General features: G+C 35.0%; 1 protein-coding gene across 2 annotated transcripts in view; it reads right to left on the bottom strand.

Annotated features, from left to right (window-relative positions):
• LOC129004245 (centrosomal protein 43-like) overlaps nucleotides 1–18,890 on the bottom strand; it is a 91,535-nt gene that overhangs the window by 62,941 nt on the left and 9,704 nt on the right. For both annotated transcript variants that reach the window (XM_054432738.1, XM_054432746.1), the window contains exon 2: nucleotides 18,176–18,229. In XM_054432738.1, the coding sequence (XP_054288713.1) occupies nucleotides 18,176–18,229 (54 nt within the window). The remainder of the gene's footprint in view (nucleotides 1–18,175; nucleotides 18,230–18,890) is intronic.

The following is an 18,890-nucleotide window of genomic DNA, read 5'->3' as shown; positions in this document are numbered from 1 at the left end:
GATAATTCTGGTTGGGTTTGGGAAGGGTGGCTGGTGGGGTTGGGTGAGTGAGGGGAGGGTCCAGAGAGGGTGCTTATAACTTGAAACCATAATTACTTAAAAATGTTGTGATAATTTGTGTTTAACAGAAAAAAAATTGTTAGAATTCTGCTTTTTTACATTTTTTGGTGGATTTAAAAAAAATACATCAAAATAAAAATACTATTGCTCGGTAACAAATTATCGTACAAACATGTTTGAAATATAGAATTGTAGGAAATTGAACGCTCTACAAATCTTAGGGTATGCTTTTTCGGTAGGAAGTAAGAGAAAAAAGTTATTGAGATAAAAGAAAAAAATTGTCGAAAATTTTGAAGTTTTTCCCCACCCTCTTTTTTCTACAGGGTCCTCGAGGTCCAAAACTTGGGAAAATGTTGATTTATCATCCCTGAACAACATCCCCAAGTTTCATTAACTTCCGACCTTTTTCCATCTAACACCTCTTTTTTCTACCTGCCGACTGGACTAAAGTAGGCTTACAGTAAACAAGATTTAAACAGTGTTACTAATATTACATATTATTACATCATAATAATATTATTTTTAATCACTAATCTATATCTATCTATCTTTTATATTTTTAAAAACTTGGTTTTTCTTTTCCGACTAGGTTTGGCTCTTCAACCCGACCGATTTTCATGATTGAGATCTTGAATTGAAGGTGTGCACGTACAGATTTGCCATCAAGCATCGGCATATAATTATCTATATAGTATCACTTGGTTTATGTTTATACGTAAACGAAATTTGCTCCCCATGTACCTATTTCTTATGGGAGTTAAATTTGGTTTCTCTTTGTCGAGTTCGTTTGACTCTTCTACCCGAACGATTTTCATGATTGAGGTCTCTAATTGAAGGTATGCACGCACAGATTAGCCATCAAGCATCGGCATATAATTATCTATAGTATCACTCAGTTTATACGTAAACGAAATTTGCTCCCCATGTATTTCTTATGGGAGTTAAATTTGGTTTCTCTTTGTCGAGTTCGTTTGACTCTTCTACCCGACCGGTTGTCGTGATTGAGGTCTCAAATTGAAGGCATCTAGGCCAAGTTTTCACATAAAGCATGGGCAAATATTTACCTACTGTATTACTCAACCAACACACATTTTTTTATTTATTTTCAAATTCTTACTCACAATGTAAAATTTACCTTCACCAGTTATAATTATATAATACTATATATTTTAGTTTAAGAACCTTCAGTGCAATACTGGCTTTCATTTAAGCTATTATCAAATCGGACGGGTTTCAATCAAACGCAGGGTGAACAACCAACATAAAAATTATTTTCATAAAATATTTTTATGATAAAAAATCAATAGCTCCAGTATTGTTTATGTTTTACTTTATGTTTTAGACTCAAAATAATCAGTAAATCATAGGCTTTAATAGGAGCTATTGCCCGTTTGAATCAGTAAAGCTCAAGATACTGTATTACTCAAACAAAATCATAAATATGATCATTTCTTGGATATTATATTTATTTTAATGCTGCCGAGAAGCTTGGGTCCTCTAGTCTATACAGGGTGACAAAAAAGTCTGGAAAGGGCTTAATATCTTTTCATTTAAATTTGTTAGAAAATTCAAACCTTTCACATCAAGTTATATGTATAAAAACTACTTTTTGCAAGCATTACCATTTTTGTACCTTCACCAGGGGACAGCCCATGAGGAGTAGGTACATAATCTTTAGTGTAAGTATAGGTTGATATGCACATCATTTTAAAGGTCTATTCAAGTGGAGTTCATTGCCGGAAACCGTGTCAAAAAAGGTTCATCCGTTACAAAATGGCGGCAGTCCAAAGTTCTTGTAGAATATACCTGTGCAGGCCTTAATGGTAAATACTCATAGTCAACATTAGCCGGGAAATCTGAAACGCGGTTAAATTTGTTTTGAAGATTGAATAAACTTAGTCTATGAGCTAGTTGGATCTAAAATTAAATTTCTGCTCCCAAGCTAATGTTTAATACGAGTATTAACCAATACTAAGGCCTGTGCAGGTATATTCTACAAGAACTTTGAAGAGCCGCCATTTTGTAACGGATGACCTTTTTTGACACGGTTTCCGGTAATGAACTCCACTTGACTAGACCTTTAAAATGATGTGCATATCAACCTATACTTACATTAAAGATTATGTACCTACTCCTCATGGGTCGTCCCCTGGTAGAGGTAAAAAAAATGAAAATGCTTTGAAAAAGTAGTTTTTATACATGTAAGTTGATGTCAAAGGTTTGAATGTTCTAACGGACTTAGTTAAAAAGATATTAAGCCCTTTCCAGACTTTTTTGTCACCCTGTATATAAAATAGGCAAGCACGATTTTTGTCGGCAGAGCTCCTCTGTGGTTTCTCAGCCAATTTTGTTAGTTTATGGCTCATTGGAAAGATTTCATGGAGTAGATGTCATATTATAAGATCTTACATGTTGAAAAAGTCCCATGGGCTCTGCCCAAATCTTCCGCGGACAAGTAGACATGATCATTGACTGCCGCAGTCACGGAAACGTCATCGTCATCGTCCAAGATCGCGAAAAAATCATGGGCATTTACCACACCCGTTTAAACATCATCGTCATCTCCTGCGGTCACGGAAACGTTATCGTTGTCGTCCACGATCGCAAAAAAATCATTAACATTTCCTGCGGCCGTGTAGACATCATCCTCGTCTCCCGCGGAAACGGAGACGTCCTCGTCGTCGTCCGCGATCGTGACAAAATTATGATTATTTCCTGCGGTCGTGTGGACATCACTATTGGCTTCCGCGGTCACGGAAACGTTATCGTCGTCTCCCGCGATTCCGGAAACGTCATCGTCGTCGTCCACGATCGCGGCAAAATCTTGAACATCTCCCGCGGCCATGTAGACATCATCATCATTGTCTTTTGCGGTCACGTAAAACGTGATCGTCGTCTTGCGCGATCGCAGCAAAATCATGAAAATTCCCGACATTTATATTAAAATAAAGACTAAATCCTGACTTTTCAAGACCATTTTGAAATTCAATACTAATTCCCCACCTTCCCGTTTTTCCCGACTACTACCGGTGATTCTACCGGCAATAACCAAAACTGGGTTTTGGGCTGGTATTCATGATATTCCAAAAATTATGGTTAATGACTGCCTGGCCGTCACAACACACACAGTACAGTAGTTCTTGATCAAACTTTGAAAGAACAGATTTGCAAATTATGGAAACACAGAATATTCATAGAACGCCACCAAATAGAAAAAGCAGATATAATGTTTTATTAAGAATTTTACTATCGTTATTAGCCTACATAATGAAGAAGAACACAACATTAGTTCCTACAAACGGAATGTTAGCCGAAATGTGACCGTTTTTTAAGGAAACATGGACTTTGTAAACATTGCAGAGGACACCCATCTAAGACTAAATAAAACAGATACTTCAAGGACATTTAATCTTCCACTAAAGTCAAGTGATTTTAGAAGAATATGACTACTTTAAAGAAACCTTTACTAAAACTATCATTGAAAAGGATTCAATTATAAAAAAAAAAAAAAACACCTGAACATCAGACCACTAAAACACACTTCATCAAAACCAGTTATGACACAGTAATGACGTAAACATTGAGTAAGTACAATTTCATCAATTGTTAATTTCTGATTTTCACACTCAACTTGCCGTACTCGTTTAATGTTAACTAGTGTACATGTTGCTCGAATTCGAGCAATTACAAAGTATTACAGGAGTTATTTCAGATTGAATAACAGTCATATTTACAATGAGTTTAAAAGAGACAACTCAAATATTACCGTTGTGTAACTCAGACCCTGTTTATCTTCGTTATTGATAAACCAAAAGCATTCCGGACGGTTCTCTCCTTTTTAAAATGCCTCGCTGTACAGGCAACACAGGTCATTAATAGAGGGCCAATTGAGAACGAAAAGTCGTTTTGGGGTAGTGTTAGGGCCACTGGTTAGGGCGCATTTGTAACCAAATAGTTGAAGTTGTCCAGGTTCACGTTCAGACTGTGATGAGTTAAGCCTAATACGCGCCACTGATCTGTAGCTGCGGTCGTTATAACGATTACGCCTCCTGTCTATGTTTCGTTTTCGTCGCGTCGGAGACATTTAAAAGAAAAAAACAACAACAAATGAACAAATTATAGGTACACAAAAACACTATAAATGCACAAATTTAAGTTAGAATCATGCTAACCCGATCCGTCATAGCGACACAAAACAACGATAAATACACAAATTTAAGATAAAACCATACTAACACGATCCGTCTTGGGGGTTATGTTTACACAAACTCAAATAGTAAACAAATGTACTCAATGCGTTTCATTGAATTGAAAAATAAATAACAGCAATTAAATTATACAGCTGATCAAAATGTAAACAATTATGTTCCTCATAAGGATAACATGGGAACTTTCAAAGCCACTGGGGCAGAGCCCAAAGGACTTTTTCAAAAATGTAAGGCCAGTTTGCAAATCTACGCGACACGCTCTTTCCAGTGAGACGTCAATGGATGAAATCGGTTAATAAATGGCGGAGGAGTTCAACCGACAAAGTTTCATGTAGCGTATTAATTATATAGATGTCATTGACTGCTGTTGAAGGACATCCACTACAAAGGTCATCGTCAATGCTTTCACGGCCCTCACAAAACAGTTTTTGCCACTCATAAACTTGACTTTTCTTCATCGCCTCTTCTCCATAAGCTTGAATTACAGTAGACTCCCTCTTATCCGGACACCTTTTAACCGGACATCGGTTTAACCGGACTACACTCGATGGAAATGACATCTCTTTATCCGGACAATTTTTATCAGCACATTGGTTTAACCGGAGATCAGCAGGAAGTGGGCGGTACTGAAACGACTGTTCTCGTGGGAAAGATTTGAGACCAGTGATCACATGTCTAAATACAATGCTCTCCTAAATTTAAGTCGAATATCACCGTAAACGAGTCCGTTTTAATGAGTTTTTGGGGACGTCGGCTTAACTGGAAAAACTGTTATCCGGACTGGCCTCGGTCCCGAGGAGTCCGGATAAGAGGGAGTCTACTGTACCAACTCAAGAGTCTCACTAGGTTTTTTTTTAAGTAAAACACAGAACTTAATGTTCGCTCGCTGTTCGTGAAATGCTATTTATGAATGCAGGTACATGACTGACAGTAAACGACAATGTAGACTTGCAGGTAGTGATGTGGGCCGGGTAAATACCCAGTGGGTAGGTAAATATAAATTGGGTATTCACCCCAGGCCCGGGTAAATACCCAAAAACTGGGTATTTATAATTTTTATTAAAGTTAGAGAAGATTGAGATGTTTTTTTCTAATTATTACCCTGTAAGGATAGTAAAATGATGATAAAATGTGTTAAACAAAATTTCATATCGTCACTACTAGCATTTTACTTCTGGATATAATCGCCATAAATACCCAGGTCTGAGCAAAAAGCATAATCAGCATAAAAACTCTGGTCACATGGTTGCACTGGTCCTGACTACTTATGATTTTTTTTAATTTCTATGATAGATAGATAAATTTATTTTATTGAAAGTAAAGATAAATAATTTGTAAAGTAATTATTATTATTTAGAAAGACAGGACAATTTAACCTAGTAGTGGCCTATGTGTAAACAACTTAAGAAAATAATTAAAATTCAATCTGTAGGATGGCAGGATTTAATAATATTTTTGTTCTAGATCTTTTGTTGGTATCAATGGTATCAAAATAAAAAAACTAATTTCATAAACTTATGATACAAAATATTTGAATCTATAGCACAATAAATCTTTCAAAATTATATTAAGTTAGACCAAAAAACAGGAGATATATTTTTTTAGTAGGTTTATCCAAATATATTATTGTTTCCAACTAAGCGGTAACACAGAAAACTTTAATTACTTTTAGTATCCTGCCATTCCGCCTATGTCAATCAAACTGACTGTTATATTGTGCAGTGAATATACAACGTAGAGTAATCATATTCGATCATACTTTTATAAAATCACCAGGGATTCAAGATGTTTTGGTATGTAGGCTGCTGGATATATATTCTTTTCATTATAAGTACTGTAATTAATATGAACGCCAGGGGAATACCACAAAGGCGGGAACTGTTCATAGGAATGACAGTGCGCGTAGGAGAGCAAGAGTAGATAATGACGAACTTAATCAAGATATGTTACAACCCCTTTTTAGGAGACCCATGGTAGACGAGAGAAATGTAAAGATCCATGATGCAGGATTATTGGACCAAGAGTGCATTCAATGTAGTGCTCTTCATTTTAGAGAAGAACTAACGAATAATCATTTTATGACATGTTGCCATAACGGACTTATTAGCCTTCCTCAGTCAAAAACTATTGTAGAACTTAAAAGTTTGTTTGAAGAGAGCCCACAACTGTATAAATTCATTCGACAATGCAACAGTGCGATGGCTTTTGCTTATTTTTCAGCCAGTAAGAAAGATATTCCAGGAAAAGGACCATACTGTTTCAAAATTCAAGGACAGATTTATGGTTCAATCTCAGATTTGCTGCCTCAACATGATGAAGACCCCGTGTATGGCCAATTGTACATTATTGACACATCAACAGCAACAGAAATTCGTCAAAGGCGTCGAGAAAATAGTGAATTAAAACCTGAAATATTGTCAAAACTAGCTGAAATTCTATTAGAAAATCCATTTGCACAAATTTACAAAAGAGCTTCGGAAGAAATGGTTGTACAAGGTGACAGTGAATTAGAACTTAGGTTTGTAGACAGGATAAATATGGATCGTCGTAGGTATAATAAGCCTACTGCAGATGAAATTGCAGGCGTCTTCAATTCATCTGAAGGCGAACCTCCAATGAATTTTTAAAATTCCAAACAGGGAAGCTTTTATTTATCCTCATTAACCACAAGACCAAAGCTACCTTAGTAAACCAGTATTTATTCACAAACAATGATATGTTTGCTGCCTTTTCATGTTAAACCACTGGAGTGATTCAAATTATTTATTGAAAATGACATCAACAAAAGCAAACAAAGAAGAACAACAAACTGGTTTTTACAGAAAAGATATGGTGTAGGGATGCCTATTCTGACACATAGATAATGTTATTCTGAGTTTGTTTAAATACCGGTATTGCAAAAAGTTGTTTTATATTTGAGCTCTTTAGGGACTTATGTCCCTACAAGCCACTAGTTCAGTATTTAGTTATGTGTTACCTGAAATAAAAATGAATTTAATATAACTATTGGTTGTACTCAAAACGTTTCTGGGAGTACCGTAAACGTAAAGATCAGCGGAACCAGTGAGAACGGCCCGCGGCGCAATTTATAAATAACCTCTTTGCGTTACTAATTACTCCATTACACACGACTAGAAAATGTTATTTGAAATTGCTTGGTTATATGCTGAAGATCATCTCATTAGCTACAATTTTCTCGCTTTAAGTTTGCTTCTGACCAAAAAATAAAAAAAATCCTCGCTTAGTAACTTTTTCATGTCAAGGTGTGATATTTGTTTAACATTTTTAGTAGTTAAAATTCTAATTACGATTTAAATAAGATTATATTTATACTGTCAGATTCTGCAGTTAATGCAGATTCCGAATATATAACTTTAATAGCAGTCAACCTTTTGTATGCACGGCCAGGAGCGTATTAACAACCGCGTGCACGGCTTGAGGAACTGACATATCTGCGTTGGGTCCCCCATAGTGGTGGAGGAAGGTTACCGAAACGGCGCGCTTTTTATCCCACATCTCCTATCTACCCGGTGTTCCAGTTGTGTTATATACTTCGATGACTACGGCTTGTCAGCTATACCCCCACTAACGATATGAGGAGTCATACCAACTACTGCAAGGCGAATTTCCCGCTTGCGACCCCGCTAAATGTCTACAGAAATTCATTCCAGGAACTTTTGACTGAAGTAGTATTTATTGTTACCAGGTTAAACCCGTCGAAATCGATGGTTACTTTCAAGATTTTGCTAATTCATCTACGGAAAGTTAGGTGTAGTGGAAAGTGGAATAGACTTGAAGTGAAATTTGGTTGTGCGCCTTCTTTGGCAACAAATAATGCAAATGTCATAGCTATGCAGCATTTCCAAAAAGCAAAAAATACTGTAAATTGGCAGTTACGTAAATATTGACGTTTACATGCATTGTTAAACAACATATTTTATAAAGGATGATGTGATCTAGTTTAAAAGGAATATGACCTTTCTGTCATGACAGTAGCTGCATAAATAGTATTTACTCTTTGTACCTTTTTTTACAGCCAAAATGTCGTGTTATTTTCAATCATGTTAATAACCCCAGTGGGCCACGGTCCGTAATATAGGCCACTGCAAATAATTTGTCAAGATAGGTACCATTTTAGGCAAGGTTTCTGTGTTTGGGTTATTAGACACGATAAGAGCACAATAATCTTCTTCTGCAGATAAATAATCTGCTGGAGAAATATAAGCCGAATTATAAATGTTACAATGCGAGTTCGAGCAGTATTTTTTAGGCTGCTGCACAGTGCAATTTAAGAATATATTTTTTAGAGATAAATTAAATTGTTTTTGTTGCTGAATAGCGCTAGTAAACATGCACAACCCATTTTGTTATTCTAATGACATTCAAAGGCTATCTAAGAGTTCAAATTCTTTTTGTATACATATCTATATAATGTGTTCACTATGCTGAATGAATACATCGAAGTAACCTCTCTGAAAAGTCTGTAGTAAATTGCAGTTTTAGCTTAATGACTTTCTAAATCATGCACATAAATATTGTAAAATGTTTATCCAGTTGCTGTAAACTACTTTTAATTTTACAAAAAATGGACACGGCTCAAGTGGGCAACGTGCCCTTCTGCACTTGTATTATTTTGTATTACACAATCGAAGATTTTTCCAATAATCTTATCTAACAGGGGCATGTCGAGACCTTAAAGCACTTCATCCAAAATCAAATTATTGCGCACCCCAGACTTGCTTTCTTGTTGACCTACAAGTTAAGGCGCCCAATGAATGCCTGTAGCTTCCCAATTAGTTCATCCTCATGAAGGTATCTACCTCTAATCATATTTCCAAGAGTTATCAATCTAGCGTCAGAGAGCTCGTTACAATCAAAGAGTAAGTGATCAGCTGTCTCTTCTGACCTATCACAGTACCTACGGATCGGTTCACCATCATATAAGCCCATCCGTTGTAGATGTTTCCTGAATCTTCCATGACCAGTTATCAGTTCAACAGTTAATTTAATTCTTCGTCTGTCTAGTCTCAAGAGGTTAGAGGCGACCTTTTTAGAAGGCCTAAACAGAGTAAGCTTGCTGACCCTAAGAAGGGGAACATCGACCCAGCGTTTGCGATGCTTTTCCTTGGCTCATGACGCAATCGCAGAACATGCACTGTTTCGTGAGATGCCACAGAAGGGTTGTGGGCCTATCATTGTTGTCGCAGAGGCAGTATTTGCCAATCTATCTGCAGCTTCATTACCTTTAATGCCTGAGTGTCCTGGCACCCAGCAAAGTGTAAGGTCATTTTTCCTACCCAACTCAGACACAGAAGCAAGACAGTCCCACACGAGCCTGGAGTTGAATTCGTAAGAGTTTAATGCTTTTAAGGTCGCTTGACTATCAGTATAGATATTGATTGTTTTGTCTCTGATATCTTTGTTAAGATGTTCTCAAGCACAAACCAGAATGGCAGTTACCTCCGCTTGAAAAACAGTTGGGTACACCCCCATTGGAAGACAAATGCCAGTGCCTCCATTTGTCCAATGCGCACCTGCTCCAGTGCCCCCATTTTTTATCTTAGAACCATCAGTATAGCATTCTAAATCACCTGTGGGTATGGGTCCTTTTCCGACAGACCAATCCTTCCTATCTGGTATTAGTACTTTGAAAGGCTTTCCAAAGGAGTATTTTTTGGACATGTGATCTGTGATTGGAATTCATCATTATGTACCACCCGAACAATTTTGGAGTGCCCTTTATTGTTTCCTGAGGTTATCCATAAGTTTTCACATCTAAGGCGTTAGGCTGTTTTACTTGCTACCACCTTGATGTAAATGTCGATAGGTAGCATATCAAGCAGACAGTCTAGAGCCGCTCCAGGACAGCTGCTTACTGCCCCAGTTATCATTATAAGAGCAAGCCTCTGAACTCCTGCTAAAGCTTTGACAGCTATAGTAGATTCCATTTTTGGCCACCACACAAGCGGACCATATGTAAGGACGGGTCGAATAACAGATACATACAGCCAGTGCTAAAGTTTAGGCTGTAACCCCCATGTTCCACTTACCATCCGCCTGCATGCCATAAGGGACCACTTGCCACGCTCAGTGACTTTTTGAAGATGTGGTCCCCAGTGAAGTGATCTGTCCAAAATTAGACCAAGATACTTCACCTGATTCTGCAGCTCTATCACAGTACCCTGCAGTCTTAGTGGGCCGATCCCATCCTGTTTCCTCCTTCTTGTGAAGGGTACCATTTCAACTTTCCTGGGATTTATAGAGAGCCCAACTTCCTGGCACCAACGGCCCACTACCCTTAAAGCTCTATTCATAAGGTCAGTTATGGTTCCGTGGAACTTTCCAACCACAAGGATTGCGACATCATCAGCGTAACCTAAGGCGAAAACCCCACTTTCATTTAGGGTCCTTATAAGGTCGTCTGCTACCAAATTCCAAAGGAGGGGAGAGAGAACCCCACCCTGAGGGCATCCTCGAGTAGTTCTTGCCTCGATCGTGTCATTATAGAGTGAGAGCCTAACCTTCCTACTGTGAAGCAAGGATTCAATCCATCTACATATGATACCGTGAAAACCTCTTGCTCTCACCGCATTAAGAATCGCTGGAGTACCAGTATTATCAAAAGCACCCTAAGCACACTTTGATCATCAAAATCTTCCAAAAATGAGGGAGGAGTTCTGTTCACAAAAATCGGCTTAGCGTATTATATATATATATAGATGAACAACGTCAGTATTTCCATAAGCTTTTAAATCTTTTAGCGTTAAATCTTTTAAACTCATAGAAAATGTTGATTGTCATTACTTTTAAAATAACTCCAGTAATACAGGTACTTGACAATTGCTCGATTTCGAGCAACAGGTATACTTAATATTTAATATGCTACATGGAAAATTTGTTCCCGATAAGGCTTTTTTGGTTTTAAGACTTACCCCCTTATTATATATCAAAACACGCATCAGTGTGTGCAGATTTGCAAACTGGCTTTATATTTTAAATTAAAGCAATAAAACCCTAAACAGAGGAAAAAAACACTTTGTTTGCATTTGTTTACTTTTCTAATTTAAAATTCAGATAAACTACAAGTTACAACTTGTAACTTTTAATTTCCACTAGTGCAACCTGTTGCTCGAATTCGAGCAATTACCCTCACCCCAAAAAAAGACCTACCGCGTATTACAGGCGTTATTTTAAAACAAATAACAGTCATAATTTCTGATGACTTTAAAAGATTCGACTCAAAGATTATGGAAATATTCAAGATGTACATAACAGATCCATATAATCAACATTTCTTGTAAATATCTTATCATTTTTCAAAAGCTGATCTAGTTTTTAGTTTTTTCTACAAATAGCCTTACTCATAGCCGCAATAGGTTGTCCATAATAACGATTATAAATATAAAAAAAAACATTATTTCTATTTCTTTTCTTTGGTGGTGTTCTTTGACTTTCCGGTTTCCATTGTTTGCAAATCGGCTCTATCAATGATTACTAAGAAATGCAGCGCAGTGTTAATTCAATTTTCTTTTTAGTATATCAAACTATTCAGGCTCTGGCAGCTTCAGTCAGTAAATGTTTGTAGCAAACTGTGCAATATTAGCACACTTGTTTGTTCTTCTTATCACTTCTGACAACAGCTGGAGTTTCATAACTGTTTAATTTGATAAAAAGTAAAAAGTATTTTTTAACATTCAAGTTGTTTCTCTTTATTCTATAACTGTTTACAATCAATATCATTGCTTAATTATTATTGACAACATATGTTAAACAAATTATTTTAAACAAAGACTTTTAAGTAAGTAATATACAAACATCTCCCTTTTTTAGCCGTCTTGACTGTCCTTCTTTTTTAACATAGATTTAATTTTTCTTATATGGTGTGTGTTTCTTCTTAAAACAACATTACTTTCTAATTTTACCAAATAAGAACGAGGTTCCGGTAATTTTTTAAAAATCACACCAGGATTCCAAAATTTGGTTTTAATATCCTGTACTAAAACCTCTTCTCCAACTTGGAATTCATCTTCTTTTTTCAAGGCTGATCTGTTATACATTTGTTCTTGATACCTTTTGCTTTCATTTATGCTTTCATGTACCTCAAAAGAAACTGTTTTAGGCTGTAAATAACTGTTTGGTATAGGTAGTTTTGATCTTATGTGTCTGCTGTTTAAAAGCTGAGAAGGTGAATAGTCCAGGTTTGCAACAGGTGAGTTTCTATAATTTAATAAGAAGAGTTCAAAATCCTGTTTACTTTCAGCACTCTTCTGTAACATTTTCTTTACAATTCCTACAGCCTTTTCTGCTAGTCCATTACTTTTTGGATAGTGAGGACTTGATGTGATTATTGTAAAATTCCAATTTATAGAAAACTGTTTCATTTCATAGCTATTAAATGGTTGATTATCAGCCACCAAATACATAGGGATCCCATTTCGACTAAATAGCTCTTTGAATTTACCAATTATTGTATTACTGTTTTTACTGTTCAACTTAAATACATCAATCCAACGTGAATAAAAGTCAACAGTTACAAGATAGTATTTACCTGCATATTCAGCAATATCAGCTCCAATCTTGATGAAGGGTATTTGAGGAACACTGTGAACTTTTAAAGGTTCATTCAATTTTGAACGTTGGTGTTTCATACATATAGAACATTGAGATACTGTATTTCTTATGTCTGATGACATTCCTGGCCAGTAAAAAAATAAATTGGCAGTTTTCAATATTTTAGTTGTTCCCAGATGAGTCTCATGCAGGTGTGACAGCATAAATTTCCTCAGTTTACTTGGTATTATAAGTTTGTCATTCAAATAGAGTAATCCATCTTGATGAGTTACATCATTTCTCATATTGAAATAAGTCTTTAGATCACCATCATTAACAGATTTTGGCCATTGGGTTTTACAAAATTGTATAACTTTGTTTAAAACATCATCATTTCTTGTTTCCTCTTTAAATTCCTCAAGTCTTCTATCACTAAACTTCACTTCAGAAGATTCAATACAGTGCACAATACCATCTAAGGGTTCATGCCATTCAACCTCATCTTTAATACCATTCCGAGATAAAAAATCTGCAATATGCATGTTTTTTCCTGGCAAATATTTTAGTTTAAAACTGTATATCATCAATTTAAGTCTGAGCCTTCTTATTCTGTTATTGACAATTTTAAACAATGGCTTATTAAAAATTGACAACAGAGGTAAATGGTCAGTAAAAATTGTTACATTTTCATTTCCATATATATAGTTGTGGTATTTCTTGCACGAAAAACAAATAGCTAATAATTCTTTTTCAATTTGAGCATAATTAACTTCTGCTGTGGTCAGACTTCTAGAAAAGTAACTAACAGGCCTGCCATTTTGCATGCAACAACACCCTACAGAATCCTGTGAAGCATCACATTGTATTTCAATAGGAAGAGATGGATCAAAATTCCCTAAGACCTGATTACTACAGAGTGATTGTTTGATTTTTTCAAGAGCATTAGAATGATGTTCATACCATTGCCAAGGAACATTCTTTTTTAGTAAATCTCTAAGAGGTGATGCTATTGAAGCCAAATTAGGGACGAAATTTCTGATGTAATTTACCATATCTAAAAATCTTTGTAATTCTACCTTAGATGTAGGAGTTTTAAAATTCTTTATTGCTTCAACTTTTGAAGGATCCGGTTGCATCCCTTGTTCACTGAATATAGCACCAATATACTTTACCTTATTAACACAGTATTGCATTTTACTATAGTTAAATCTAATATTATACTGTTTTGCTCTTTCCATTACCTGCTTTATAATTTTATCATTTTCCTCTTTAGTATCAGTAGCAATGCACAAATCATCAAAATAGATTGAAAGACCTTTAATATCTTTGAAATATTTGTGTACCAATCTTTGAAATATTTCAGGTACACAAGAGAGGCCAAAAGGTGCCCTCAAAAATCTGTAAGTTCCAAAGATTGTGCTGAATGAACACATTTTACTGGATTCTTCATCTAGTTTTATATGATAAAACCCGTCTTTCAAATCTAAAATTGTAAAGTATTTCTTATTACTTAAGTTTGGAGCCAAGTCCTCTAGCAAAGGAATTGCATACCTCTCTCTTATGATATATTTATTAAGTTGTGTAGGATCAATACAGATTCTTAAAGATCCATTTGGCTTTTCTAGTACTACAATATTATTGACCCATTCAACCGGCTCTTCAACTTGCTTAATAATTTCATTGTCAACCAGCGAATTTAATGCCTTTTCAAATTTATCTTTAATTTTGTATGGTATTCTTCTAGCAGAACTTACTTGTGGTACTGCATCTTCCTTTAATTTTATCTTACAAATGTCAGGGAAACAACCCACACCATCAAAAACATCTTTATAATTGTTATAAATTTTTAATTTTTCTTCATCTTCTTTTACTGATAAACCATTAGCAACAGTATCTACCTTCTTTATTAAATTTAAACTTAGACAAGATTTCAGCCCTAGGATTGGAGTACATTCTCCACTGACCACTACTAACTTTACAACATCCATTTTATTTTCTGTCTCAATCTGTGCATCTATGTATCCTACTGGATTTATTTGAAACCCCCCGAATGAAATTAGTTTGTTTAGGTTTTTCTTCATCCTATTTTGTAGTTTATTTAGTTTTACAAAGGAATATGGGACAATGTCTACTTCAGACCCAGTATCAAGTTTCATTCTTACATTGAACCCTTCAACTTTAACACTTTTATACCAAGCTTTTTCTTGATTACCAATGGAATCAATTACACAAACTGTGTTAATCTCATAGCCTTGGCAATTAGGCACAAAAGAACTACTACTTTGATCAGTTACTTCGTTACATTTCTCATTAGAAAGAATATTTAAGTTTGTCCTACACATACTTGCAAAATGATTTGACTTTTTGCATTTACTACAGATTTTACCCCAAGCTGGACATTGTTGTTTTCCATGACTACCACCACATCTGTAACATTTAAAACATCTTTTACCTGTTTGGTCCTCCTCCAACTTACGTGTCCCAGCAAAGGTTTTAGTTACTTGATGAACTTCTTTCTTCTCATCATGAATATTTGTAATTTGAAGTACTTCTTTCTTCTCATTGATTTCATTCATATTTTGTTCAGTTAACTCCATCGTTTTGCAGGTTTCTATTACCTTTTCCAATTTTAGATCTTCTCTCAAAAGTTTTTCTTGGACATTTTTTGAGCTTAATCCCAGTATTATCTGAGCTCTCAACAGTTTTTCCTCTTGTTCTTCAAATTTACATGGTTTGACTAAATTTTTTAGGTCCGAATAGAATTTATTAAATGGTTCATCTTGTTGCTGCTTTCTTTTGAAAAACTTATAAATATCCATGATTTCATTCCTCCTTGGCGTGCAATACTTCTCTAGTGTCTCTAATATCGTTTTTACTGTTTCTGGTTCATCTTGTTTGAAATCTTTATAAATTTTCAATGCTTCTTTTCCTAGTAGGTTTTTAAGCCTTGCTGCTTGTATAGAGTTAGGTTTCTTTTCGGTTTCAGTGGCTATAAAATATATCTCCACTTCTTCTTTAAATGTCCTAAAATTTTCCTCCAAGTTGCCTTCAAGGCTTAGGATATCCGGTTTGTTAAATTCCATTTCTGTGTATATTCTTCTGATATAATTCTTAATCAAATCTTTACCGACTGCGCCATGTTTAATTTGATAAAAAGTAAAAAGTATTTTTTAACATTCAAGTTGTTTCTCTTTATTCTATAACTGTTTACAATCAATATCATTGCTTAATTATTATTGACAACATATGTTAAACAAATTATTTTAAACAAAGACTTTTAAGTAAGTAATATACAAACAATAACAATGTTTGTTTCCCAAGTTAATCTTATGAAGAAATGCAAAACTTTAAAGAGCCCCAGGGCCTAACTCTCTAATTACCATCCAGGAGCTGCAAATACCCTGCATCTGTACAATTTTTATGGTTTTAAGGACTGGATCATCGGTTGATGATATATTCATGTCAAACTTTAAAAAGTAATAACAGTGACATCTGCAAAAGCGCTATTCTGAGTTCACTAAAGGAATATTTTATTAAAGTGGACAATACCATAAAAAGTGAAATCCAAATTTTTAGGCTCAATAATTGATCAACATCTAAATTGGAATGAACACATTAATTATTTAGTTGGTAAAATTAATCCACGCTTGTTTGTTTTGATCAATTACTTATCTATGTGACAAAGCTGTGTTAAAAATAATACACTCATATCGCTTATAGAAATCATAATTTATGCTGGGACAGCACAAAAAATTTGAAAAAGATGTTGAAAAACTACAAAAACAGGCCTTTAGAGTTATTGAAAATTTTAAGGATAAGAAGTCAGTAAACAAAACTTTAAAGAAATGGTAATTTTTGCAGTGTATAGTTAGTATATTTTAAAAACTATTCAGCATATTTGTAAAGATAAAAACGCTGAAGTATTCCATAAATTATACAATACAAGGTGGAACAATCTTACTGTAAAAAGTCATCATTGGCTAGAAGTTTAAAAAATGAAGCCTTTGTACTCGTATATCGGCAATTTATTTATAAGAAATTTGCCTGCCTCACTAAAAAAAAGATCAAAACAACACAGCATTTTTAAAGAAACCAAAATAATTTTAACTAATCTGGCTCCCTATAGTATAGATGATTTTCTAAACAAAAAATGTGATAGCTAGCCATTCTAAAATAATTGTAAAATTTTATAGTTAACTTGTTTAGTTCAAATTGTATAAGCTTGCCTAATTTGTATAATAGCTTTGACACTATTTATGTTTAAATTGTATAAAGTGAATAAAGATAATTTGATTTGATTTGGTAGTTACTTGAAAAAGGTACCAGGTTAAGGAGGGGTTTAACGTGTATACATTAGTGACGATTGTTCTCGGCAATTGCAGTTCCCCCGTTGACTTTCCTAAAAGCCTTATCACTAATGTGTACACGTTAAACCCCTCCTTAACCTGGTACCTTCCGGGTCTCCTACGACACCAGGTAGGTCTTAAACTTTACAACTTCGTAATGCTAACGCAAGACATGAGAAGGCATAATCAATGAATGTCAAAAAAATGTGCAAATATTAATAAGAACTGAGTCAAGGTCCAATGATTTTTACTTCCTAAATTCATAATGTCCACCGTCTCTGTTTTTAGACTAACAAGACACTTGTTGCCTACCTTTGTACCATATACAATACACAGAAACAATTTACAAAGTAACACTAGACCAACCAAAGCCTTCGTGCCCTGGCAAAGCTTCAAATACTTTGATGCCACAAGGATTGTCAGATAATCAGAAACAGTGTAAATCCTAACCAACGTATTTTCACAGAGAAGTCGAAAGCAGTGTATTTCAGCTTACATACATTTTTATCACTTATCTAAATATTTATTAAGCTACTTTAGTAACTGAATGGATTCGTGATTTGTTCATGCAAAAAGGAAGTTAAATCTTATTTTGTGCGAAATCGCACAGGTAGGCTACCCCTAACCCCTAGTTTCTAATAATAGGCTAACTCTTGAGGGAGGTGGACAAATTGCACTAGGGAATAAATGGGCATGTTGTTTATGAAATCTGTTAGACTTTCTTAAAATATGGTGGGTTATCATAGTTTCAATTATTTAAGGGATACCTTGACACAATCTTTTACGAGCAAACAAAGGTCTTTCTCATATGATTTTGATCAAAAATGTTTTTGCAGATTGAAACATGTGTACAAATCCCACAGTACCAAGGTCACATCAGTGTTCTCCAATCTGCACCTGTGGCAATGCAGGCCTGTTTCTGTCCGCAATAGATGGTCTTATATGAAAACGCATGTGCTTGCTTATTTTAAGGTTAGTAGTATAAATACCAATGTACAACATGACACTTACCTTGAAGGCTTCGTGCTCTTCTAACACCAAAAAGACGCTAGCTCTGAGTTCTGCCTGGTTACAAATTTCACATAAGACTTTTTAAATATTATCAGTGTAGGTAATGGGTAAAATTAATATAAAACTACATTTTCTTTCATAGCCTATTCCAATAGGTAGGGTCTACATTTTCATTTGATTCATATAGTCTCATCATAGTCATAAATACAGGATATGACCTAAAAAAAATTGCAAGAAAACATTTTATGGTTTTATTTTGTAGTGTTGGGTGTGCAGAGTGACATACTAAAAGTTGGCCAAAATGGGTACTCGGAAAACCCCTAAAATCTAGATTACAAATGACAGCTTTTTGCAAAATTCAACAAATTTTGAAAAAAGTAACCACTTGCACTTTTATGCACATTTTTTGAGAAATTGACTTGGAACCACCACCGATATTTATTGGGTGATTAGTACTTTATTTCAATAGGGAACGCGTTTTTGGCCACCATCTTCGATCTGCCATATTAGATATAAATACAACTAATGTAATAAACAATAGACAAGAATTCTTTATTCATTTAAAGGTGTCATTCATAAAAATAAAATAAAATGCTACACAAAGAAAACAAAAATACCCCCGCCACAGCAAACCTACAGACTTAGCGAATTTCCATCTGCCTGATTGGATTTTCATTCAAATGTCTCCTTAAAAATATCACATTTTATTCCCTAT

Source organism: Macrosteles quadrilineatus, unplaced genomic scaffold (assembly GCF_028750875.1).
Source record: "Macrosteles quadrilineatus isolate MER2022 unplaced genomic scaffold, UCM_ALF_1.0 Scaffold_1__1_contigs__length_201487025, whole genome shotgun sequence".
In the NCBI taxonomy this organism is placed as follows: Eukaryota; Metazoa; Arthropoda; class Insecta; order Hemiptera; family Cicadellidae; genus Macrosteles; species Macrosteles quadrilineatus.
This window is presented reverse-complemented; position numbering and strand designations above follow the sequence as displayed.